Consider the following 27,531-nt stretch of genomic DNA (forward strand, 5'->3'; position numbering starts at 1 on the left):
CACCTGATGATGATTGCTTGTGTTGCAGTCGAAACGTTGTGAGAATTTATATGTTATATTTTTATTGTATTATTTCCCTTCTAAGTGACTTTACCGAAAAAAACAAGAATATGAATCCCTGCAGTCACGAAAGCTTTAAATCAAAATTTAGTCTAAACTTTATTTTTTAAATCGCGTTATAACTTTTATTTTTGGCCACTCCGGCTATCCGTAGTTGTCCCCCACCCACCCCCGGCGTGGTAAACTTCCGGGTTGCCCCACGTGTGCCCTGCTCGCTGCCCTTGTGCGACGGAAAGTCGCAGCCGCTGTGATTTTTGGTGCGGAAATTTCGTTATTAATGATTTACTCGAACAATTGTTTTGCTTGTTATCTTTGGTAATTGTCTTAAATTTTTTTTAATAAATTCTCCAAATTTTACTTCCCATGGGACGAGCATGACGACGCTGCGGTGAAAGTGGTTCTCGACAAGGCAGGGGGTCGCGCGTCTTCTCCCGTCCGCTGCGTGGGCTGTGATCGGCATCGCGAACTTAACTCCACGTAAATTAATTAAAAGTCTGGGCGATCTCAGGCTCAGTCGCCCGATTCACTTTGATTTCACAGCGTATGCGTCGTGTGCACGGGTGTTCCCACTGCGAAGCGAATTTTCCGGTGTCTTACGTGCTCTGCTGTTGTGACAATTTGTGCCTTACCCCATTGGAACCTCATTTGCCAGTAAAAAAATATGATAATTGTTTTTTTACCCTTTTATCTGGCAACAGATAAGTTTGAGTTGTGCGCCTTTTGGCGTCATCTGGTCCAACACCATGTGAGACTAGGCTCTTAAGGAACGCTGTCTCGGGTGTGGACCAATCAACTTTAAGGACATTGCATACATTATCAGAGTTATGATTTTTGTTTGCATTATGACTGCAGGTATTGTGGTCTATGCAAACATGACTCCTTGTAAAAAAAAGTGTCAGTTTTGTTGCCAGATAAAAGGGTAAAAAACCAATGATCAATTTGTGCCTTGTTTAATTTGTTCAAGCGGGGGGGGGAAGGCCCTTCCGTATTGAGACTGAAGGAACGTCTCCTATTTATATCCGTCTCAACATACAAAAAGTAAAACAAAAATATTCAACTCACCTTCTGGCATTGCATAATTACAGCAGCAATGGTTTAGAAACAAGCAATTTCAATAGACCTGTTTCGATCTACAGTGTCCCATCAGCTGTCACGCTTCCTGCTGGTATTGCGTGACTTTACCGAAAGACCCAAGAATAATATTAACCCTCTTGTTTACGATATGGGTTTGAAGCAATATGATCCAATCGGTGTTGGAGAATACAAAACGAAGGAATGTCTGAACCAGGACCCGTATTGAAAAATAAAGTCCTTGCCTATCGCAAGTTCGCCAGGATCGATTCAAGCGAGGCTAACTGCTGATGAGACTCTTCTCGAAACCGGTTCACAGTTTTCTTGCCTTGAATCAGTGCTGCCCTAATGATGCATTTATAGCACGCAGTACGGCTGCTGGGCTGTGTACGAGATACTTAGGTGTGTACATTTAAATAAAAATGCGATTGAACCATTTACATTCGCGCATTGAGATTTTGAAATGATACTTGGGTTCAAAAGAAGAAAAGTACAGCTTACAATCAAAATTTACTTAATTATCACAGTTATATGCCAAAAGTAAAACAATATGACAAATTACTACAATCTGAAAGAAAAGTCTTTCCCATGATCTATTAGCTACTTGCTCAATGAAGACCTCTCAAAGCCGCAAACCACCTCTGGAGGGCGCTGCGTTGGCTAGGAGATGTTAATTACCTCGCCTTGTACACAGGAGGTCGTGGGTTCGATCCCGACCCTGATGATGCCTGCTGAATATTTGGAGTTTGCATGTCTCTCATCATCATCACGGTGGCGAGATGTTAATTACTTCGCCTGGTATACAGGAGGTTGTGGGTTCGATCCCGACCCTGATCATCACGGTGGCGAGATGTTAACGACCTTGCCTGGTTTACAGGAGGTCGTGGGTTCGATTCCGACCCTGACGCCTGATGCATGTTCTCCCCGTGGTCGTGTGGATTTTTCTTCGAGTTTCCCCCTCCAAATTTAGAAAAAACATGCGTTGAGAGTATTTGGCTTCTATAAATTTCCACAATAAACCACTCTGAGCAATCATTTGTGGACATGTCGCTTCTGAAAAAGAGCGAAAAAGCTCAGTGGACACAATACTGGTAAAATAAAAAGTGTATTGTGGTTAATGCACACATGATTCCTTGTAAAAGGTTTCAGTTTGGTGTTTTAACATCTTAACACCTGTTTTGTTGCCAGAAAAAAGGGGAAAACCTATTCTCATATTTTGGTACAAAGGAGGTCCCATGATAAAAAGTAGTTATCTCACGATCTAACAACCCATCTGAATGAGCTGATATCGATCTATACCGCGGTGCCACGCTGTGGTTTGTCCAGAATCACTGGCGTCATATCTTAAACTAGCGACGTGTCCTGCCTCAAGCCCACGTTTTAACAGGCAATATGATGCATGCTGCATGTGTTCCACAGTTTTATTTATTCATGTGTAATGACAAGTGTGCATCTTGGAATGTTTATTTTTGCTTTTTTCAGCTTTTTGTTCCATTTTTTTCTCTGTCAATGCCCATTTGTATATATATATACCGTGTATATATTTGTATTAGTGTCATGGTAGGTAATATACATTGATGTATCTTTCTAGAGGCACATTGATAATGTTGCTTTTCTTTATTCAGCTCATATATTTAATCGTTGTTATTCTTCAATTCCTTTAATAACTGCCAGAGTTATACATACTCATGATTTCAGGTTGTCCCACTCACAGATGCCTTTAATATTTTAGAAAGCTCGCAGTATATGACTTGCTTTGGGAATTTTTATATTGAGCCTAACGTTATCGTCATTACTCTTTGGTTCTTTCGGTAAAGTCACGTAGGTAGAAAAATAAAAAAAAGATATATATCACGACGTTTCGATCGCAACACAAGCGGTCGTCCTCAGGTGGAAAAAATTGTCCAGCAGTGGAAAGAAACACGGCGAGAGAGCTGTTACAACAAGACGTTATATATGTGGCGAAGGGCAAGCAGGCGGGGGCTGAGCTGGAAAGGAATTCCATCCCCGCATCCGTCGCCGCATAAGAGTATCGCCCCCGCATATGCGCACAACAGCAGTGTCAATGGGAGATTAGTACTATGTTGATGGGAGAGATTAGGCAGGGAGATTAGGGGGATTCGCAGGTTAATGTCATGTCTATGTGTAACACAAGCTGCGGTGCTGCCAACTGCGCTGTGAGGCAAGCACGTCCACGCAAGAGAACCACCGCAACGGTGGTCGCGCCAGTCAGACACACAGCCCATCACACAGCCAGAACCATCAATACATCGAGGCTAAGGGAGCAGAGGTGGCCATGTTAGTGAGACCCCAGCCCGTTAATGCAGAGGCACCCAACAGGGCAATGCAACTCAGAGAGTCGGAGATAACAGCCATACGGCAGGGAAGAACGCAAGCACCACAGCAAGTTACGACTTTGCTTGGTTAATAACGTCCTTCCAATTATTGCTCAGCTTATACCCATCTTCTCAGTTGAAATTGTGTCTGTTTATATATCTGGATGGCTTCATGGACAAATCTTTGATAGTAGCCCGAAGGTTTGCAGAGTACCTTGGTCTCGGAAAACAATATCGTGCGAGCCCACTGCGTTATAACAAAGATCAGCCACGGCAGAGGTATTGGTTCTACCGTGTTTCAAATCTGCCTTGTGTTAGCGAACGCGGTCCGGTACATGTCGTTTCGTTTCCCCAATGTAACTTCTGCCGCAGACACAACTTAGTTTGTAGACACCAGGGTATTGCATGTCAAGAATGACATCCTTCACAGATGGGATCAAATCACGGATTTTGTGTACTGTATTGAATCGGACATGGATCTTGTGTTTAAGATTTTTGGAAATATTTTTGGTAACACCTGCTATGTATGGCAAGGTGATAGTCTTGATTGGGTCCTCAGATGGTTTTCTCCCCATGGTTGGGGATACAGCTTTGCGGATTGTGCGTTCTGAGTTTCCATTCATATTGAGGGCTTGGTGTACGTGCTCCAGTTCACTGGCTTGGTGGCGCTGGTCGGAGATGCAGCGGGCCCTATGGTGTAGTTTTTTGATGAGGGAGTTCTTCTGGGCCGGATGGTGGTGGGAGTCAGGCTTTAGATAGGAATCCGTGTGGGTGGCTTTCCTGTAGATGGAATGTCCCAATGAGCCATCAGGCCTCTTCTCGATCAAAACATCCAGGAATGGTAGCTTGCCATCATTTTCCACTTCCATGGTGAATTTGATGGATGGGTGTATGAAATTGATGTGGTTGAAAAATTGGTTCAGTGCTGGCTGGCCATGTGGACAAATGCCGAAAGTGTCATCTATGTATCTCTTCCACAGGGAAGGACGTAGGGTGGATATCAGGATGGCATCTGTTTCAAATTTATCCATGAAAACATTCGCTACCACTGGTGATAAGGGAGAACCCATAGGGGTACTTTCATTTTGTTTGTAGAATGTACCATTCCAGATGAAGTAAGCGTTGGTAAGGCAGTGCCTCACCAAAGTTGGTACATCAGGATTCGGTCCCTGTTGGACCAAGTCTTCAATGATTGCTATGGTGGCAGGTACAGGTTCCTTGGTGAACAGAGATACTACATCGAAGCTGACAAGCAAATCATCTGGAGAGAGTGAAATGTCCTTGATTAGAGAAACCAAGTGAGCTGAGTTAGGTACTGCTGAAGTGGTCTTGTCCGTGAATGGAAGCAGGGTCTCAGACAGAAATCGGGCCAGTTTGTAGGTAGGTGAGTTGATGGTGGAAACGATTGGACGGAGTGGAGTACCTTTATTGATTTTTGGAAGGCCATAAAATCTGGGTGGTCTAGCAGCCGAAGGTTTTAGAGAGAGCTGCTTGGTCGGTTCGATTAGAGAAGTCGAATTAGTGATGATATTATTGGTTTTTGTAGCCAGGAGGTTGGTAGGATCTTTGCTGATTTTGGTGTAACTGCCATCATTAAAATGGTCCTGGATTTTGTTGTATGTGATTTTATCCATGATGACTGTGTAGTAATTAATTTATTCAGTAATTTTATTCAGATCAATTTCTGTTGATTATGTCCGTTGCCTGTAATGACTCGTACGCATATCTAGGATGGTTACTATTGTTGGAATTTATGTTCATGTATTTATTCCCCAAATCGAATGTTTAAACAATACTAATCTCACTGGATAATTCGCAAAAGCTTTGCAGCCATGTTTGATTTAATTTCTGATATGCATTTTGTTGTTGCATGCAATGTCCAACTTCATTTTTTTTTACAAAAGTATAATTTTATCTGTACAGTGTATATGTAGGCCTTAGTTTGTGAGAACTTGTATGACTGCATTTAGAGCCAAATGCCTTTTAATATGCATTAATTTCGAGTCAAATATCTTTTCATAGTCCACAATGCCTTTGTACACATTAATGGTATTAGATTTGCATTAGTCTTTTCCAGAATCTGATTGTCTGTGATCAATGTAGGCAATTATTTCTTAAACATGGCTTGCCCATGTGCTTGGTTGGGCTTAATTGTTCTGTTCCAAATGAGACTCACAGTTTTTTCTATGCCATAATAAGTTTAATGGATCTGTAATTCTTCAGGTCGGTGTTTCACCCTTTTGATAGATTAATTATTGAGGCATCATTCGTTCCACGATTTCACATTGCTCTCCTAAATGTTTTCCGGTTGACCATGCTGTCCAACATTTTGGTGCGCATGCTAAGAGCTGCAATTCAGTTTCTGCAAATCAATTCCTGATGAAGCTCCCAGCGTGCGCAGCAAAACGTCGAACATGAAACTGAACAAAATGCCGTGCAACCAGAAACACATCAGGAGAAGTGTGTACAGCACAATCACGACAAACCCATGTAGGAGTATGTCCCTAATACAGATGTGCAGTAAATACCAGCGTTCAGACAAGAGTACAAGTGGTATTTGTTGTGAAGTCACCAGCTTTCAGTGTCAACTTTGCATTTCATATTCTTTGGGTCTTTCGGTAAAGTCACATAGGTTATTTTCTTTCAACCTATTTACGTGACGTTACCGAAAGACCCAAACAATATGAATTCCTGCGGTCACGAAAGCTTTAACTTTGCATTTGCTTTACAACATTTATCGGTTGAACAAAGAAAATGTTACTGATCACAATGTTACGAATGGATGTCAACCCTCATCATGATTTCTGGGTGTGTGAATATCAGGTGACTGCAGGATGTCGAAGCTCAGGAAGTTGAGGGATGTGGATATCAACCCGTGTCTGGAGGTAAAAGTACCACGGCGATGCATCACTTCATTGACGTTAATCATATGTTGTATAAGAAAATGTAAAATAATTCTAATAGGATATTACATACGTTGTTTCACTGGTCTTAAAGAAAGCATTACTTTGGAATATTAAAATTTTAACCCATAGGGTACGCAACATTTTTGTTGATTCTCTGTTTTGGCCATTTGGGAAATTCTATTTTGATATTGAGTGTGGGAGATAACATAAATGCTTCAAAGTACAAACATTTTGTTCCGATTGTGGAACATTGTATTATATTGCAAATAATATTCACAATTTTAATTGTTTATTTTAAAATAATGTATTCTGTCAAGACATTACGCCTGGTACAGTTGCTGTAAATCTTTGTGAATTGACATAATTGGTTCATAATCATGGTAATATAACTTTAATACGTGGATGTTTATGCTTCAAAGGAAACTGATGCTTCCCGGAAGTGCATGGAACGCAATGGCTACGACAGAGACGTATGCACAAAATACTTCATACGATACAAAAACTGCAGGACGTTTTGGGTGAGTTATTTTTTTCATTCATTAGAACCAATTGCATGTCGCAAAAAAACATTTGCACCAAATATCAAATACATTTATACAGTTTTAAAATGAATAAAAAATCTCTGTTTCAGAACAAAATTATAGTGAGACGCCGGGGCGAAGGAGTGGAACCCGCCATTCCGACTGCGGAGGAACGAAAGCACATTCTGGAGGAACTTGGACAAATACCTTACTAAATCCTTGAACGCAAGGACCTGGAGCAGCATTGACATCGATTTCTCCACCCTCTTGGTTGTCTGCAGTGTGAATAATCCTACGAGGCACAACATTAACAACTGCCAAGACGCTGAATAACTTTGAAATGTATGCAACCTGTTATATTTTGACACGTGCACCGACTGCACATTTCTCCGTAATAAACATGCTTGTTTGAACGATTGTTTTCTCTCAAGTTAGGCACACACTCCACAAGTTTCCATTTGCAACAGCTGCCGGGAACATTTTTTGGTGACTCACCGCCAACCACTGTGGCAGGGAGAGTGTTGGAGAACCTCAGCAGTTACGGCGGATCAAATTTGTTTATATCCCCTGACCTGACTCGCCAATCTGGTTGAAGTAAACAGCAACATATGGTCCAAGAATGCCTGACATCACGGGACCATGATGCGCCCATCTAAGCAAAGTGTTTTTCATTGTGAAAATAGAATCGTGTACAGTACTTTTTTTTATTGAATAGGAATTAAGTACTTTGAAGTATTACAATAGAGAATTGTCGCACTGGTGTCGTGGTTAGCGCATTGCAGTCAGCCCGGTGACCCGAGTTTGATTCCAAGGTCATGCGTGGCTCATATCAGTGGTGAGTTTTTGTCTACACTGTTCTGGGGCCACCCTTCTTCCCCAACCCGCACTGATTAGTGATGTATGGCCAACACCTGACACGGTGTGGTGAAGCTTTCATCCAGTAGTGGATTGATAGGACTGTAAATGTTACATTTGGAACTACCTGCTCCACGACTTAGGGCCATGCCATGGGGGTGTTTTAACCATATTTCACCACACTTGTCACTGAGTTTGTGAAGGCGTGCAGCATGGAAAAGGTGGCCCATAGAAGTGCAGTACAATAATTGAGTTTGCTTCACTGCCTTGTGTTGTGCATCTTATAACACCTGGTATGCATAGTGGGCACTCACCCAAGCACTATTTTAGTTGAACACTGCTTAGCTGGTGATATCTAATGATATAAAGAGCATTGTTAGTCAATAATGTGCAGTAGATTTACACAAATGCTTATGCACATGAAGCAAAATCACTTTTTGAGAGTTACATCTGCATTCTAGTAGGCTCTAACTTGGTGACTTTTGTTGGATTGTGGGTAATTGTGGGAAACTTGTGCAGTGTGCACCCAGTGTTGGATGTGTTTGATCTCTGTTGGCTGTATGAAATGTATTCAGTTATTTGATCATACAATTATATTACAACTGGTGCTGGAAAACAAAATTTTATGTTTGTACTGTCTGGGATTAATGTACGTAAATAAAACTTTACCGTTCCTGGAACGGTTCCTTTATGCTTCCCATTGCTTTAAAGCTTTCGTGACTGCAGGGATTCATCTTCTTGGTTCTTTCTGTAAAGTCACGTAGAAGGGAAGTAATAAAATACTAAAAATAAAACATAATAAAATAATTCTCACGTTTCGGCCACAATGCAAGCAGCCGTCCTCAGGTGAAGACCAGGTCTGCCTTCACCTGAGGACGGCTGTTTTATATGTTTTATTTTATTACTTCCCTTCTACGTGACTTTACCGAAAGAACCAAGAAGACTTCCCATTGCTGTTTGCAAGATGACTCAAATAACCTCAACGTACTGCACGGCATGGAGTCCCTCTTGTAGAATTGTGTTGACAAAAAGGGATGTTCGTATGAACGTGGGCTAGCTTCACCCAGGTTCCCCAAATGTGTTAATGGTTCTAATTTTAAAAAAGTCGCAAGGCAGTAACTCATATTTGCCCCATTAGAAAATAATTTGGAGGCCACGCAACACCATCACTCTACATCCCTAATTGCACCGTTAATGTGTGTTGGTCATGCGAACACAAGTCCCATAATTCCCTCCACACACAGCCAGAGAAGTCCTTTAGGTCTCGTGAAAGCAGGTGAGGCACATCTTCTTGGTTCGTTCGGTAAAGTCACGTAGAAGGGAAATAATAAAATAATAAAAATAAAACAAAATAATATTTATTATGTTTTATTTTTTTATTTCCCTTCTACGTGACTTTACCGAAAGAACCAAGAAGATGAATCCCTGCAGTCACGAAAGCTTTAAATCGAAAAAGGTGAGGCACAGCTAATAATCACGTCTTGAGGATCTGTAACCATTGCTGACATTCCTAAAGCTCACGAGTAGCTAGCTGGTCGCAGTGGGATATGTTGAACAGCTGGTCCCTGGGGTGAAGAGACTGCTCTGTTGACGATGTTATAAACCTAGCCTAACTTCATCTTCTTGGTTCTTTCGGTAAAGTCACGTAGAAGGAAAATAATAAAAATAAAACAATAAAATAATTCTCACGACGTTTCGGCCACAACGCAAGCAGCCGTCCTCAGGTGGAGAACAGGTCAGTCACGAAAGCTTTAAATCGAAATTTAGCCTAACTTCGTTCTGTCTCCATGCATGAATACAATTATACAGTATACGCTTTCGACTATCAGCCTAGTGGCTTTACAGACCAATGTTATTCAACAGCGTTTACGGGTCTCAGCTGTAAGGCTTGTTTTAAAAAAATATCCTGAAAGTCAAAGCACAATGAGTTTTGTGTACGATATTGCTTTTGGCGTTGAACAGGGTCCCGTAATTTATAATTGGAGTGCTCTTTTCCGATAACATCTGGTAATCCATCACCATTTTCTCAACAAGCCTGACTGCCCATGACACCCATAAAGTTGAAACCGGTCCGGAGTTTGCCTCCTTAAACATAGGCCGCTCGATAGTGTTGGTCTGCAACCGCGACAACCAATACGTTGAATTTTGACTTAAAACTTTCGTGACTGCAGGAATTCATATTCTTGGTTCTTTCGGTAAAGTCACGTAGATAGAAAACAAAAAAGACAATAATAATAAAAATAAGAAAAATAAAATAAGAAATTTAAAATAATTTTATTATTTTTATTTTAACAAAAAGTTTTCTATCTACGTTACTTTACCGAAAGAACCAAGAATATAGCCAATACGTTGGTTGGACTAAAATAACATTTATTGTTTTTTATATATTAGACCAGTGGGTTTTTCTTTTCTACCTGGGGTGCACGCACCCCCTGTGAGTGCGAGATGCCCTTTCTGGAGGTGCAAGACATGCCAGATTTTTTTTTTTGAAATCCACGTTTCATCAAACCTACATTTATTCTAATTAAGTTAATATTTATTTTTAAAAATTTAAAGATTGAGAACCAAATGGGTGCAAAGGCTGCGGCAGAGGTGACAAGAACCCACTTGTTTTAGACCGAGTATAAAAAAGAGGGGGGGGGGTAAGTGGGTGGTGGAGGCAAAGCCTTAAACAATTTTGTCTTGGGGCCCCTTTGTGAGTCACTGCCAAACGATGACGACGCATGGTCATGAATGGGCACGGGCGGGGCAATGGGCTCAGTTGGGGCGGGCCCAAAGGCGGAGTCTCTCTCTCTGTCTCTCGAGTTTCGAACGGAGTTAACTTTTTTTGGAGTTGCCATTGAAGAAAGAGGAATACTGTTAGGTTGTTGTGAAAACCGTGCTTCCTTCTACAAACGACCAACCACTTGTACGGTGGGGTGGGGGGGCATTGGAAATCCTCCACCACGGTGTGCCCGGGGTGGTTTGTTGGTGGTGGTGGTGGTGGCTGGGGTGGAGAGGGAGGGTGTTCAGATTGAATACGGAGCAGAGAGGAGTCGGGGAAGAGAAGGAGAGGCGTAAGGGGAGAAGGTGGGGAGGAGGGGGGGCGTCAAGGACGGGGCCAGCAATGCGTCTTCAATGGGGGGCCCTCCGGAGTGTTCTGCTCGGTCTGCTGTTGGTCGTCTTCGTCCTGCAGAACACCGGCGTGCAGGCTTGCCCGAGCCGCTGCCTCTGTTTCCGAACGACGGTGAGGTGCATGCACCTCATGCTCGAGACCATACCCGTCGGAGTGGCTCCACAGACCACCATCCTGTGAGTTGTTTCCCTGTCTGCCGGCAAAACCCAGACCCACTAACCACCACCATCACCACCAGCCATTTGCGCATCTCCCCCCAACTCAGCGCACATCACAGATGCGTTGACTTTTTGGTTTTTTTTGTTCTTCTTCTTGTACATACAGGGGGGATGCAGCACCGTAGATTCACATAACATTCAATCACGCGTGCCTGCAGGGCATTGTCACAGTGCTACAGGGTCGTGCACCAAGCGCTTAGATTCACATCGCATTCAATCACTCACATCACCACGTGCCGTGGCAGCTGGATTATCAGTGTACCGCTGACAAAACTCAAACTCAACTTGTACACCAACAGCACTCGCTGGCTTGAAAGGACACTTGATGTGCGAGGTGACGTTTCGGGCAACGACCCCTCTGATCATAGGACGCATGGGTTGTTGCAGCACTCGGATCAATCACGTCAAATATTGCGAAGTTCTTTTGTTTTTGTATCGGGAGATGTTGCGGCACGGTGGGGTGGGGGGGCATTGATCCTGCCCCATCGCGTCCCCGTGCTTGAAGAAGATTATTGCCATACCGCAGGTCACTGCGATTTATGTACTATTGCTCCTGTCGTCGTTGCAGCACAAAGGACCCATCGCACCGCAGTTGCGCTCTTTGGATTGTGCAGTGCACGCACTCTCTCGCCTGCATCGTCCGAACTGATCCGGATGAAAGCCATCTCGCACAAAGACGTGTTGAAAACGAGATCCGCGCGTCAATCGAGTACACGCGTTCGGTTTCTGGCTAACAAAGAGGTCACTCTTACAGACACATTTGCCACCAGGAGAGAGAGAGCGAGAGAGAGAGAGAGCGATTTGTAAAAGAGGGATGACTACAATGAGCACACGGAGCTTAGGAAGGGGGGAAAGAATGGCTCACACAATGCCTAAAAGGGAGAGATGCAGTAAAGGATTAAAAGGTTTGTTTAGTGAGTAAACAAAACACGATTGTGTTGTGGCCACGGAAATCAGCACTTAATGCACAGTATTTTGCGAGTGTGGTGTACTCGTCACCATTATCATCCATCATTATTAGGCATTATCAGTCCGCTACTGGACGACGAATGCCCCTCCAATTTGCTTCCATCTCGCCCGATCCTGCAATTATGACAGTTCACCAATCGACAATGTAAGTCCACAATGTAAGTCATCTTGGGTGCGTTCATTATTCTTGGTCATCTGTCTTCATCTCTTCCAGCCTACGACGTGTACTACTAAAAACCCATTTACTTATTTTTTTTTAAAACAGTTTGATGTCATTAACTTGCCTATATTCTCTAATCCACTTGTCCTACTTTCACTCTCTCAAGGCAATTAATTTCAAGCGTGCTTCACTGTTGGGAAAAAAATGTATACTGCACTTGGCAAGGAGAAACGATAACGCAAGATATAACTCATTACGTAAAAGTCCTGCTTTGCATTACAACAATGGGCGTACAAAAGTGTCATTCTTAATTAGGCTGCATTAAGTTTGGCGATGCCCGTGACCCAATGTCATCTGCGATGTGACCGATCATGGAAGCTCAGTATAATTTGGCCTGGATAGTGCTTGGATGGGTAACCAAATAATAGTCATGGCCAGCAAAGCATGGGGTGATCCTCATCCAGCATTAGATTGTCAAAAGCCCGTACGTACTTTACTACTTTCTACCCAATAATCGTTTCCCCACTTTAACGTGAAACGTGGACTAGCAGTATTTAGAAGTTGCCATGGGTACTGTATATAGTTTGCACTTGTGTGGGCTGTGGAATGGGAGATATTTCAGACATTGTATTAAATTTCATTACTGTCTAGACTCGCCATTTAAATTGTGAGACACCTTTCCACTGCAGCTGAATAAATATAGTTGTCCGAACTGTGATAAGGGGACGTCATAAGAAGTCACCACTGTGCTTGACATTTTCCAATGCTTGGGCAATCATAAAAGATTCCACAGAAGTTACCCCACATTCATTTTAGCACAACGCGGTACATGGCGTCTTCCCATATCAAAACTGCATTCCATGAACCGATACTTATTAGTTTCATATGGGGTCACTGAGCATACTTCATTCGATTAACTCTGCAATCAGCACATGCGAGTAAGCCTCGCATGCCACCTTGTTTATGTAAACACCATCATTGCAGGTGCTTAGCATTCTTTGTTTCTTATATTGCCCATGGCAGGGAAGACCATCAGCAGGACTGGAAATGGGCAGAATTTTACTGGGGAAACTCATAAATTATTCTCCTCACCCCCCACTAGATCGAGACCGCAGACTAAATCTCAGGAGGAGGCGCTTTGCTCCGTCTGTGGGTCTCTGTGGTCATCTGTGGGTCTCTCTGCTCCTCTGTGTGTCTCTGTGAATTTATGTGGGTCTCTGAGCGTGTCTTTTGGTCTCTGACCGTGTCTGTGGGTCTCTGTGTTTGTCTGTGGGTATCTGTGTTTGTCTGTGGGTATGTGGGTGTGTATGTGGGTCTCTGTGTACGTCTGCGGGTCTCTATGAAATTATGTGGATCTCTGAGCGTGTCTTTTGGTCTCTGACCGTGTCTGTGGGTCTCTGTGTTTGTCTGTGGGTCTCTGTGTTTGTCTGTGGGTATATGGGTGTGTTTGTGGGTCTCTGTGTACGTCTGCGGGTCTCTATGCATTTATGTGGGTTTCTGAGCGTGTCTTTTGGTCTCTGACCGTGTCTGTGGGTCTCTGTGTTTGTCTGTGGGGTCTTTGTTAGTTTATGGGTCTAGCTGTGATAGATAGACACAGTCGGGTCCACATTTTCACTCCTACAACGGAGTTCCGGGGTGCTCCGGCCCATTTTCACCACTGAATATACCCAATTTTGTAGTCTTTAACTTTTCCAATACGGATTTTGCTACTGCTTCCAGTGACAGAGTTTTAACTTCTGTAAATGGATGCCAGTGGTGGTTATTTTTTTTGTAAATAAATCGTTATAAAGTTGTGTCAGTATATTTTTGTAAGGCAGCAGTAAAGGCCACAACTGAAAAAAAATGTAATTACGTCAGTCTGGCATTTGATATTATTTTGCCAAGAAACTTTCAATGGAATATGTGATACTTGAGAACCGCACGCTGTTTTTATAGGTTTAAGTACATTTATTTTACAGCGCTTCCTCTTAAAGAATAAAAAAATAAAGCACTTTCAAACTCTTAGTAACACATTTGCAATTGTAGCACTTGCTTATTTGTGCTAACCTTGCAAAGATATTGCATGTTTTTGTTTTAAATATATACACAAATGTGTTAACGCTTTTACAGCTGTTGACATTTTTCCGGACTTGACCTTTTGAAGCCAATAGTGTGGCGAGACTGATTGAGAAAATAATTGGACCTGTATGTTGCTGACTAAGTTTGGAATATAAACAATGAAAGCCTGTGTGTTGGTTCATGCCTTGGTGAAACTCGTCTCTCGTTGGCCGAGTGTTTTTTTTTGTTGTTGCCCCAATAATCACAGATGGTAATTTTAAATGCGTGCTCCATTCCAGGCAATGCCCAGTGGGAAAATGTTTACCTCGTTTGTGCTTTGTAATACATAAATATCACCGGTCTCAACCACGGGGCATCATCCCTTCTTATGATGTATCAAGCTCAATAATGAAATGGCAGCAGCGGCAGAGAATTTGCCCGAGAGAATAGCCGCTGTGGAGATGGAAACGATTAAATACATTCTTGCGGAGGAGTTGAGACGGATTGTGGCATCATAGAACCGTGAAGGCTGACGGTGTTATGGGGAGGTCTTCATCCAGCAGTGGATAAACAATGGCTAATGACGAATATGGATTTACTTTCGTATGTGTGTGCACGATATCTAGACACTTCATACACAGGTGACTGTATACACCTCCTGAAGAAGGACGCTTGTGTTGCGCCCGAAACGTCGTGATTTAATTTATTTTAATTTTTTTACCTACGTGACTTTACCGAAAAAAACAAAGAGTATGTATACACCTCCTCTATGGTAGTTAATAATTATATTTGTTATATATGGGGCCGTCCATAAATGACGTCATGCACCTAGGGGGGGGGTATTCAGACATTTGTGACGATGTGTGACGGGGGGGGGGGGTTGAGTAATGTGACGTCACATCAAAATGTGCAACTTTAAATAAATATAAACACGTTCTACTTAATTAAATACACTTTTTAATACATGTTTTCTCCTACAACATCAGAGTGCAGCGACACATTAAATACGCACTACAATGACAATAGTCTAAAGCGATTTGAAGCATGTTTTATTTTCAAAATGGAAATATGGTTGGGGGGGGGGCAGAGCTTTGTGACGTCATATTTGAGGGGAGGTCTGACTTTTGTGACGTCGTCTGACTTTTGTGACGTCGTCTGACGAGAGGGGGGGGGGGTAAAACATAGTCCAAAATCGCGTGACGTCATTTATGGACGGCCCCTAACCGTCTCGTGACTTTTGCGTCCAACGTGTAAACGCAACATTTATTACCGCACAAGAATAGTGACGGGAGTAGCAGCCATGCAATGAAAGACATTCGAAAGTGTACCCACCAGAGGTGTGGACTCGAGTCATGTGACTTGGACTCGAGTCAGACTCGAGTCATGAATTTGATGACTTGCGACTCGACTTGGACTTGCATAACAATGACTTTGTCCCACCTATGAGATGTGGACTCGAGTCATGTGACTTGGACTCGAGTCAGACTCGAGTCATGAATTTGATGACTTGCGACTCGACTTGGACTTGCATAACAATGACTTTGTCCCACCTATGAGATGTGGACTCGAGTCATGTGACTTGGACTCGAGTCAGACTCGAGTCATGAATTTGATGACTTGCGACTCGACTTGGACTTGCATAACAATGACTTTGTCCCACCTCTGAGATGTGGACTCGAGTCATGTGACTTGGACTCGAGTCAGACTCGAGTCATGAATTTGATGACTTGCGACTCGACTTGGACTTGCATAACAATGACTTTGTCCCACCTATGAGATGTGGACTCGAGTCATGTGACTTGGACTCGAGTCAGACTCGAGTCATGAATTTGATGACTTGCGACTCGACTTGGACTTGCATAACAATGACTTTGTCCCACCTATGAGATGTGGACTCGAGTCATGTGACTTGGACTCGAGTCAGACTCGAGTCATGAATTTGATGACTTGCGACTCGACTTGGACTTGCATAACAATGACTTTGTCCCACCTATGAGATGTTGACTCGAGTCATGTGACTTGGACTCGAGTCAGACTCGAGTCATGAATTTGATGACTTGCGACTCGACTTGGACTTGCATAACAATGACTTTGTCCCACCTATGAGATGTGGACTCGAGTCATGTGACTTGGACTCGAGTCAGACTCGAGTCATGAATTTGATGACTTGCGACTCGACTTGGACTTGCATAACAATGACTTTGTCCCACCTCTGGTACCCACAGAGGAGATGGAGGCAGTGGGGGTGGCTGGATGAAACCGGCTCGTGTGTAAGTGCTGGGGGGATTGTTACAAATCCTAGGATTGTGACAGATGACAACGGCTTTCCTCCAGTAGTGTATTGAGCATGGATGATGATGATGATGCTGATGAGATGGCTTTCACCCTAACTTAAATAATATATTTATCTTCGCTTAAATATTTTTTAAGTGTCCAATAACAGAATGAAATACCACGAAGTGGTTTTGTGAATATGCCCCTTTACCATCACAACTGTAAAAATACCGGGCACTCTGTTTGAAACATTTCGATTTAAAGCTTTCGTGACTGCAGGGATTCATCTTCTTGGTTCTTTCGGTAAAGTCACGTAGAATGGAAATAATAAAATAATGAAAATAAAAAATCTTATGTTTTATTTTTATTATTTTATTAAAATAAAACATAATAATGTTTTATTTTTATTATTTTATTATTTCCATTCTACATGACTTTACCGAAAGAACCAAGAAGATGTTTGAAACATGTTTATCAATAGTCTATTTTGCAGTGATTAAGGTTAATGGCTTTACCTGGCAGAGGTGAAGTCTGGTGGAGCCCAGTAACTTGGCAATATCATTAATGTTGACAGGTCAACACTGTTTTAGCCTTGGCTCTTTTGCTTTGTTATTATATGTTCTATATACTGTCATTAAATATTCAAGGGGACATTAGTACAGTACTAATGTCTTTGGCGATGATAGTTGATAAGCATGTGAAAGTCATTGCACAGTAGGACAACAATAGTCCATGATGATATTGGGGAACCCTATCACGGATCTTCTCATCCACGGCTTACCTTGTAGGTTTGTCCCGTATTGTGCGGAAAAGATTTTGCACCAATGCAGTATGTGTCAAATTATGTGAGGAATAAGCCACACGCAGAAAAGCTCCAGAAATCCGTGACTTTTTTGCAGATTTCAGGATCAATGTCCCCACGGATTATGGCAGGATTCACGAAATACCAATGCTCCACGAATTACAGGAATTCGCAGATTATTGAAGTCCTACTGTATATATATAGATGTCAAGGGTTTAGAATTCTGAGCTGGCAGCACTGAAATCCTGGATTCAAACCCAGGAAGTCATCTTTTATTAAACCAGGTTCTGAAGTTTCGATTTAAAGCTTTCGTGACTGCAGGGATTCATCTTCTTGGTTCTTTCGGTAAAGTCACGTAGAAGGGAAGTAATAAAATAATAAAAATAAAACATGATTAAATATCCAAGCAATTATTTTATTATGTTTTAATTTTTTTATTTTATTACTTCCCTTCTACGTGACTTTACCGAAAGAACCAAGAAGACATGTTCTGAAGTGTTGCGAGTTGATGTTCTCACCTGATTTGTCTGAATAAAACATTTCTATTTGACTGTAATGCGTTGAACATTCCTCTCTATGAGCAGAGCAGCTGGGGAAAGTTCTGCCTCGAGTTGTGGATCAGAGGTCATTTGAAGGGACTGTACACTAGTTCTGTGATATATGCTTCCATGGGCAAGTTCTCTGACATCGGGTGTTTGTTTTTGTGGTGACATAATGCTGATAGCACAATTTGGCTAAAATTGTTATGGGTAAAAAACAAATATACAGTTGTGTAATTTGTATATTATTTTCAAAGCTTGGTGGATTTTGTTGTTGTTTAAATCCAAAACATCTAATATAACATAAATTGCTGCTTGGATATTTAATTTCATAAATCAAATAAACACACCAGGTGGTGGGAGGAGGAAATGAGAGGTGAGCTGTAGGAGCTTTAATCTCCAGGGCCCACGCTTGCCTCCCGTGACCACTCAATCGGACCTCAATGATGACAAACATACACACTTCGCTTTTTGTGTTTGGTCTCGCCAGCACCGTTAGACATGAGTGCTCAGCAGGATCCAGTGCAAGATCTGGGGGCAGATTAAAAAGTAATGTTGACACCGCCCGTTCCAAAATGTATTTAAATATAGACCTGCTGATATATATTTATGTAAAACTACCGTATCAGGTAATGGTATTCCCTGGGTGAAAAAAATCGAATGCATTGTCACGATCTAGATGTTGCGTGTAATTATTTTCATATTTTCCAAAAATAATTTCTTACACAGCTAATTTGGTGCTTGTCTATTTGATGCATAAAGGTATGATTATTTTAATGATGGATATGTTTAATTTAATGTTTACTCGTAATGTATGATCAGTATATTCATTTGACCTTTACAGAGGTCAGATTTGACTGCTTTTTGTGCTGTGTGCCTTTTCACAGCACGTAGCACATGTGTTTTACATTTCTACCACAGCCTGATCTAACCCCATTATAATTTTTTCATGGATTTCATGCCACCCTGACAAATGCTATGCATGGAAACAATATAGTATTCTCACAGTAATGTGTCTATTCAGCAAGCTCATTTAAAAAGTATAAAAACAGTATTGAGGAAAAACAATGTATACAAATAGAATGTTTTGGTAAATGCCATTCCATACTATATAATCTGTTCATCATTAATTTTGTAGAATCTGCAAACATTCTTAGTTTTAGAGAAATTGAAAATAGTCACACCTGCATATGAATCGTTGATATTATTTTTTAAACTAAATAAATTTAAACAATGTTTCATAATAAACGTTTTTGGGTTAGATCGCGTTATTTATAAATGTGTCGTAACCCTCCACCACCCGACACGGCCAATCAGTAAAAAAGTGTGACGTTGACAAAAGACAAATAGTTAAAAAATGTTTGTTGGAATACATTTAATAATGAGGAATGTTATGTGGAAAGGCATGTGGTAACTTGCCTTGCGGGGTCAGACTGCCATTCTGTGCACAATTTCTAACACCACATGCAAATTATTACAATTAAACATTTCTATTGAAGTTATATTTTGACTTCCCAAGCAGTTGTTTACTGGCATGGACAACAGATGGCATTGGCAAACGCTTGCATATTTGTCTCTTTCGAAAGAAATACAACTAATGCCAAACAACATGTTGTTCTCATTAATTCAAGCGTAAACATAATAGGAATGCGGTTTGAGAATGTTGTGCTCTAGTTAAGCTAAATCATATTTTGCTTTAAATCCACAAAACAATGTCTTCGCAAGGTGCATCCTTACAGTGTGCTCCACTACTAATTTGAAAAGCCTTGTTGTCAGGGGTGCCTTGAATGTTCGTATATGCTGTAGATTATACTGGTAGGAACCTCCTGGTTACACCAGCCCACAGGGGATTATTGTGTCCGTCCGTCGTGCATCCAAAAATGGGAGGGGTGGGGCTGGGTGGAGAGGGGAGGGTGGGGAGGGGCTGGGTGGGGAGGGGAGGGGCTGGGTGGGGAGGGGAGGGTGGGGAGGGGCTGGGTGGGGAGGGTGGGGCTGGGTGGGGGGTGGGGCTGGGTGGGGAGGGGCTGGTCACCCCGTGGTGCCCTTATAAAACTCAACGTTTAACCTACTCATGCCGGCTTGTGCCCACCCTCACAGTCGGGCATATTTGCGGAATACACCACGCCGCCGTTGACCCTGGCCATTGACCAAGCAACCCAACGTTTCTACCAGCTCCCTCCGCAGGAATGTGTTAAACTCACTCAAATCAGCCCAATCTGCCGGTCTCCTAATAGGTAGGTGGCATTGCTGTTTGATCACGGTGTTTATCGCTACACCTGGGAAATGTACAAACGTGGCACTAAAGTTATGTTCAGAATGCGACTCGAGTTTTTTCATTTAATTTCACATGATTGCTTTGCACAGCGCCAAAGGCTTCAAAAAACTCAACGCGGTCAACAAGAAACAGGACAAGTTTAGGGTGTAAGAGAAAAAAATTGATATTACTTGAATTGAGCAAGGCTACAATAACTTGGAGAAAAATAATACGTTGGAAGGAAATTCCAAAGCCGTGCCTGTGCGAAGAAAGAATCGCAAAGAGCGGCATGTTGGGTTGCGGTGTGGTAGTTGAACACAGTATGGATGACGGCAAAAGTCAGTCTTGTCCTTCACGTTGGTAGAAGGGATCAATGAGTGAACTTTATTTGGAACAGTAGCCATGGGTGGTAGGGATAGAAGTGTTATAATAAGATGACTGACCGCCAGTAAGTGAGAGACGTGAGTGAATTAGTGAATGCTAGATGATAAATTAACGTGACTGCTTTACGTTGAGCGGAAGATTGGGGAGGAAAAATAAAAAATACATTCACAGGTGAATATCCTGAGCACTGCTGCTGTTACGACATTGTACCTGTGTGGGCTGGAGTTTGGTGAAGATGGATGATGATGGGTTTTTTTGGGATGCCTGTACGATGACATGGGCAGGCAAACATTTTTTTCTGTCCTGCTGCCAAACTTTTATTTGAACGTAGTAATACTCGGGTTTTCAGTGGTTACAATATTGCGGTGTGTGTGTGTGTTTGGGTCAACATTTTTCTATTTTGTATGTAGTGCCATTCACATGTTCATTGTTCAATGCATACCCCCCCCCCCGCGTCTTTCATAAAGTGCCCGGTAAATGGAAATCCTCACCCTTAGTGTAAATATGCATGATATACAATCATTTTCATACTTCAAAGAAAACTATTGTTTGAAAAAGGTAAGGCTGCGTTTGGTGGGCAAAATATCGGCAGCTATCCATTTCATTTCGACGTCTTGTTTTCCCATGTTTTCCAAGTTACTTTGAAAGAAGGCAGCCGTATGGAGTTGAACACAAAATGCAATATTTACCAATGGCCCTCCGATGCATGTGAAATTTTCATTCACGGGAAATAGGGTTTGTAAGGTTGTGAATGGAAAAGCAGGGCGTGCTTTCCCGTCAGAATAATTGATGGGCTTGTGGCTACTCTTTTATGGCATTTCTGTGCAGCATGCGGTGTGGCATTTGCTTGAAGGATCATGGTTAAAAAGCAGCTTTTGGCGAAGGCGACAATCCAATTGTAAGGAAAACAGAAACAGGTGTACTGATTGATATGTGTTTTTGCAGCGTTACCATTTTAACGGCTTACTTACGAAAGCAGCTTTAATTGTGTCAATGTTTAAAGCTGCTTTCTGAACAAAACTGCACATGCGTCGTGCTGTTTTCCATTAGCCGGCATGTTGTAATTGCAAGCAGTTAAAATGAGTCTAAACGGGAGAGCAGTTTAAAAGAAAAAGAGTGTGGGGAAAATTGAAACAGATTATCTCGTTCCACCTGGCTTGGAAATTATCGGGCAGGCCAACTTGTGGTACCAGAATACACTTTTGGTAAATTATGTAACACAATGATCGCAAGATAATGCAGCCCGCGTATGTTGCAGAGATGCAGTTTTTTTTTATTTACAGTACAGGCAGGCATGATATCAACCAGCCCAAAATAAGTAATTCATATTACGTGTACATTTTGTTTTCATTATTCATAAAAGGACCTGTTTACTGACATCAGTATAGTAGCACTTGATTACATTGCTTTTTTAATTACAAAAAGTGTAACATTTAGGGGGGAAATTATATTAGTAGATGAGTAGGTAAATTAATTGAAATAAAAAAAATGTGGCTTGGGAATTGTAATGAATTAGGTATTGAACAATAACAAAAAGTGTAAAAATAGACTCAAGACTCATCAACAAGACTGCATTAAAAGAAAATATATATATAATCAGCGACGTTTTGGTTAATGGCCCTTCTTCAAAGCACACATTGCATGTTTTCTTACTTTAAAGCAGCGTTGTTGACGAGTGTGAGTTTTGTTGTTGTTAATTGTGCCTGTGATCCACTTCCCATGTGCGGCATCACCGAATAATCAGTTTGAAACGTGTTGTTTAATGTGGGGTGCTTACATATTGTTTATTTCCTCCATACGTTTAATAATTGATTACTGTTCATTGCCTGCCAGCCACCTGCTGGCAGTAAGAAAAGTGGAATGTGACGCTTTGCCTTGGAATCTTACAGAGCCATGAAATGTGACCTAAGTACTCCAAATAAACCACATTCTCGACTAAAAATTACGTTGCTTGCTTTTTGCCAACGTAGCAAGTTACATTCGTTTGTGAAATAAAATACTTGCATAATAAGACCGAAACACGTGAAGTCCATTGTCAGCCTCGCTGTTGCATGAAGGGCTTCCCATGGGCTAGTCGAGGAGATTGTTTGCCTATACTGCACCACGTAGGTTGGTAACAGAGGATGTGCAGGACTGGTCTAGAATTCACTCGTCACTGATACTCTTAGTTCTTTCGGTAAAGTCACGTAGGTAAAAAATTAAATTAAAATTAATGAAAATAAAACAATAAAATCACGACGTTTCGGAGGCAACACAAGTCTCCGTCATCAGGTGGGACCGTCACAGCCAGATTAGCTGCATCAAGTGAGGCAGGGATTCAAGATGTAAGCCCTTAAATGAAAGTTGAGGGGGGAGGAGAGGGGGGGGGGGAGCTTATCAGAATGTGGTAGCCAATGAATGGAACGTATCATTTTTTGCCTACGTGACTTTACCGAAAGAACTAAGAGTATGAATCCTTGCAGTCACGAAAGCTTCAACTCGGCACTGATGTTTGCCTTGGCCATGAATTATGTTGAAACAAATACAAAATAGCAGTGATCACCAAGTCCCTGTGGATTGCATGACATAACATTGTGGCAAAATATATCATGTCTATCAGTAATGTTTACAGTGATGATGTCACTTATGCCATCACGTGCACGTGTTCTTGTTTTCATTGAGTATGTATTATCGCCCATCCCGTTTTGCAACTTTGACCACAAATATTTGTGGAAATCGAAAACATTGCATTTTAAATGCCGAATGAAACATGCAATTTCACTCGGAATGCGTTATATAGACGATGACCCATGTGTATCCCTGGGTGCCAGGCATGCGTGTATTTAAATGAACAAAAATGCTAAGTGACAGTTTAATTTTTGTGGGAAGTATTTGAACTTGGAATACGTTAAGACTTGGAGGTTGTGCTATGCCAACGTAATTCCACTATCAAAGTGTGAGAGACAATACATGATGTGGGTTAAAGTCTGCACAACGGTGAAAAGTGTAAACTTCAAAGGATTTTCGTCTTGTGTAGAGTTGACACTTTTATTGAGTGGATATGTGTGAATGTCGTACGGATAGCAAAGAGCCAAGTAACATCTATGGGATCTTTTTTTTTCAGAATCAAAATGATGAAAGAATAAGAATAGGCTTCACCCTTTGTGGCAATCAAACACCAAATAAATATATTCGAAGCTTTCGTGACTGCAAGGATTCATACTCTTAGATTTTTTTCGGTTAAGTCACATAGGGAAAAAACTAATAATAAAATTAAATAATAATGATTTGATTAAATCGAGCTATTTTTTTTTACTTTATTTATTTGTTTTTCCCTACGTGATTTTACCGAAAAAACCTAAGAGTACCAAATAAATACCTATTGTAAGGCATCACATCTGCATTAACCACACATCCCTGTGGTAAAACATACAACCAACATGCTCTGGTAATATAAGGCATTGTGTTTGCAACGTATTGGCCTACACCAGAGACGGCCTTCTTTATGGCCTTGTCTAATTAGTGTTAGACCAGAGAATGCCAAAAGGCGAACACGACAAAGGCAATGCAAGTTTAAAAAGTGTTAATATCTCGGGTTGAGCAGTTATATCGATTTGACCTTTTTTCTCGCCAAGGTAACATTGAGTTCAAACAGAATGCATGTGGTGTGATCAAGACATTTTGAGGGTAAGGTGATTAAAAAAAAGTTCAACCATCTTCATTCGAGGCTTAGTTTGAAGGCTTGTCTCTACTAATAAAATGGAAATATTTGTCCGCATTAAGGGTAAATTAAAATCTATAATTCATTCCAAACTATAATTCATTCCAAACTTATGAAGCAATTCTAAAATTTATTTGACTGCTTCTTTGACATTTACAGTCATACATCCCTGCATGGGATTAATTAAACTAGTCAAAATTGTAACGAAAAAAAAAACCCTCACATTTTGACAGCTAACTTTTCAAACTAATAATCTGCGAAATAAATGTCTCATATGTGTCAGAAGCCATTCTGAGGTGAGCATGAAGTATGTATAATCGAGGGAATTTTCTCATTAGTATATAACGCAAAGGAGTAATGCATGACTGTTATTACCTATTTTGCAAGACATCCTTCACACAGCACACTCCCATGTGTAAGTAACGAGGCCTATGCGGTTGCAATGCCAAATGGGATATTACATTCTCACGAACAGTCACTAATGTGAAAAACAGGAAAACCAAACCCTGGACTTTGAGGTTGCACGTGCACTGTACACCACCAGGCAAAGGGACGAGGGCTATCAAGGCCTAGCAACTAAACCTTAGGATTAGCTTTCATCAAAGAGGTTATATTTAAGTTTGGGGGTTGCTGCCGTTGGGCAATGGTCCGTGCATTGCACCTGGAATCAAGCGGATCCTGATTCGATTCGGCCTCTTAGCGCTGCAGTTGAAACAATGGGCAATTCTCTTAAATCCTCCCACCTCCAACGGTAAAAGTGTTTATACTGCGATTAGTTAATAAGCAGGTTGTTTGTGACGGGGTAAAAGTATGGGTAGTTCCACATCTTCAAAGACCTCTTCCCAGCATGGAAGAGAAGGTGAATACTATCGAGAGCAGAGGTCGGCAACCAAACTAACAAGAAGAGCCATTGTTTTCTAATTCGGAAAAAAATTACCCGTAAAAACAAAGTTTTTCACTATAAATCCTTTATATGCGTGGTATCGGGGCGGCTAGAGTCCTCTCGTCCTCTGGCTTGAGATGGCTGCCACCTATGGGTCAGATGATTGTCTGGCAGCATTAAACAATTGGTAATTAAATATTGAAAATTTTTTCCCTAAACAGTGTAAAATTTAGGAACTTTTTTTTCACGAAAATGCATTGTCACGCACAACGAGTCTGTGTGCAAAATGTCAGCTCGATTGGATAAAGGGAAGTGGGTTAAAAAACGACCGAAAGATTTGCACGGTCCTAAGCAAGCAAGCGAACTTAATATAAAGGATTTTAAAAAACCTCTATTTCAAGAGCCGCAATGCCATGTGAATACGAGACGGTGGTGATCCTTAATAAATAATGTCACGAGGCAGTCCTTGAAGAGACGCACGTTTTCGACCCCTGATCTAGAGGAACTCTACAGGCCCCATGAGTGAAGGTCCTTCCACCAGCAGTGCCGTTAGCAAGCATTTGCAGGGCTGTGCCTTTAGCAGCTTTTACCTTTATTAAAAATGGAAACACCATTTGGAAAATTATTACACTGTGCATAATTAGAAAGATTGAATAGCTGGAACCATTCCACAGCGTGACTGCAGTCATCTTAGATTCAGTCTTATTGGACGGTCAAATGGGTTTTATTTGATTTCATGGTCAAAGTTTATTCTGCTTGTTCGTATAGCTCATGAGTTGTCGAGCCACGAGTAAACTAAAATGAAGCTGAACACATTTGTTATAAACACTCGCCTACATCAGACAAGATGATCAGAGGCTCGTGGTTATTCACCGAGGATGAAATCAGCTCATGTGCAGGTTGCTGGGTGGATTGTTGCATCGCGGGATCATGAGAGGCGGCTGCGGTTCGGGGAAAACCTTAATTCATCCAGCAGTTGATCGATCATAGCTGATGATGCTGAATGGTTATTCAGAGAATGGCCATTGCCCAAAAAATTAAGCCTCTTATTCAGTTTTTGTTGTTGATATCGGTCAAGGTTCATGATGAGCGTGGCGAATTTTATTCAGTTGCCCCCCTCTTTATATAATTGCAGTCTTATCACTGAAAACCGAATCTCTCGATCTCGTTTACTTCCTCTGTACTTCGTTATTGACCATTCCGTGCTTGGTGTGCACTCAATAAAAAAAAACCCGTGAAGGAAATGTGTGTGGAGCTCGTGGCATTTGTGGTGCTTGATTGTTTCCAAACTTGATGTTTCCAAAGCTAATGGTTAACATCACGTATTTTACATCTCAAAATACAGCAATGGCCTTAATGATGGCATTCGATTAAACAGAGATCTGTGGTATCACGTATTGAAGGGCATGTTTTCTTTGCGTAATGCTCGTAACAAAAAAAAATCCTTTTACAGAATTTTCACCCCCGTAAAGTCTGCAGTCACTTCATCAATGCCGTAAACATTATTTGATGTCTTTCATGACTTTGAATACAGTTGATTGAAGTGCAACCTCCACATCGCATTGCATCTCTGTTTAACCTGACTCATGAACATTATTCTGATGAGAGAATTTAAAGTAAAGGTGCGGCTCTGAATTTCCTTTCTCATGCCAATGCCGGTGGAAGGCCCTAGACTAGAATGAGTTCTAGGGAGAATATGGCCTATTCTTCCACAGTCGTCATATGCCCTGAGAGAGGTGGAAGTACCCACACTTTACTGCACGCAACCACAGGTTGGCTAATGTGGTCGTACAAACGTTATACCGCTGCGTGGACAGAGGCGTGGGGAATTAAGATGTGTGCCCAAATTTACTGCTGTGCTGGGAGATCAAATTGAACCGGCGATCTATGGATTTCAGGTTCGGTGTGCGAACCATGGCAGCAAGGGGCAGTAACTCATAAGAGACTGCTCAAACAATATATACTCGTACAACAAACCCAGGTCACATAATTTTCATTGATTCAATTACCTTGTTCTGTTGTCGATAAAATCCAGTTAGACACAAGTCACAACTTGGTAAAGTTCTGCTATCGCATGCCGCTATCGTTCTTACATTGTTTTTTTTATTCCACGACTTGTGGAATCTTTGTGTCTTCGGTTATGCCTGGTTTGGTAAAGTCACCTTGATTCAAATCTTTGTGGCCTTTTAACTGCTTGCTGCTTGCGTGCCCTTGTGCTGCTTTGTTCAAACGTCATGCACAAGGGAACACGTGGGAATGAATGTGTTGAGGGACGAAAAATAGCGTACGTTTAAGGCTATTGATGTCTTTCACTTGCAATGTATATTGATTGTTCACCGCATTGTAATGGCATCACTTTAAAGAGACATTGCGCGTACTGTGGAATAAAATATCCTTTAGATTTGGAATTTTGCATTAAAGGTCACAATGTCCATACCTGCTTGTTA

The 27,531-nt window shown here is 41.6% G+C and overlaps 2 protein-coding genes across 5 annotated transcripts in view; both read left to right on the plus strand.

Annotated features, from left to right (window-relative positions):
- The first annotated feature begins 218 nt into the window (after positions 1-218).
- CHCHD7 (coiled-coil-helix-coiled-coil-helix domain containing 7) lies at positions 219-7,307 on the plus strand. Of its 3 annotated transcripts, none has more exons than XM_078593644.1 (4): positions 219-317; positions 6,291-6,352; positions 6,793-6,891; positions 7,005-7,307. In XM_078593644.1, exons 2-4 carry the CDS (start codon positions 6,302-6,304, stop codon positions 7,107-7,109), a joined length of 255 nt encoding a protein of 84 aa, XP_078449770.1. In that variant the 5' UTR covers positions 219-317; positions 6,291-6,301; the 3' UTR covers positions 7,110-7,307. The 3 variants fall into 3 exon arrangements, with proteins under 3 accessions (XP_078449770.1, XP_078449772.1, XP_078449773.1); XM_078593646.1 differs by having other exon boundaries at positions 260-537; XM_078593647.1 differs by lacking the exon at positions 219-317 and adding an exon at positions 353-469.
- A 3,238-nt stretch (positions 7,308-10,545) lies between these two features.
- Positions 10,546-27,531, plus strand: part of LOC144717891 (peroxidasin homolog) — a 66,894-nt gene continuing 49,908 nt past the window's right edge. For both annotated transcript variants that reach the window (XM_078593648.1, XM_078593649.1), the window contains exon 1: positions 10,546-11,040. In XM_078593648.1, the coding sequence (XP_078449774.1) occupies positions 10,856-11,040 (185 nt within the window). In that variant the 5' untranslated portion in view covers positions 10,546-10,855. The remainder of the gene's footprint in view (positions 11,041-27,531) is intronic.

Source organism: Lampetra planeri, chromosome 4 (assembly GCF_965212315.1).
Source record: "Lampetra planeri chromosome 4, kcLamPlan1.2.h2, whole genome shotgun sequence".
NCBI lineage: Eukaryota > Metazoa > Chordata > Hyperoartia > Petromyzontiformes > Petromyzontidae > Lampetra > Lampetra planeri.

Excerpts from the sequence above, each read along its gene's own strand:
- CHCHD7 (XM_078593644.1), top strand. The coding sequence starts at position 6,302 with ATGTCGAAGCTCAGGAAGTTGAGGGATGTGGATATCAACCCGTGTCTG. Across the intron at positions 6,353-6,792 it reads ATATCAACCCGTGTCTGGAG|GAAACTGATGCTTCCCGGAA; the intron begins GTAAAAGTACCA and ends TATGCTTCAAAG. Across the intron at positions 6,892-7,004 it reads AAAACTGCAGGACGTTTTGG|AACAAAATTATAGTGAGACG; the intron begins GTGAGTTATTTT and ends TCTCTGTTTCAG.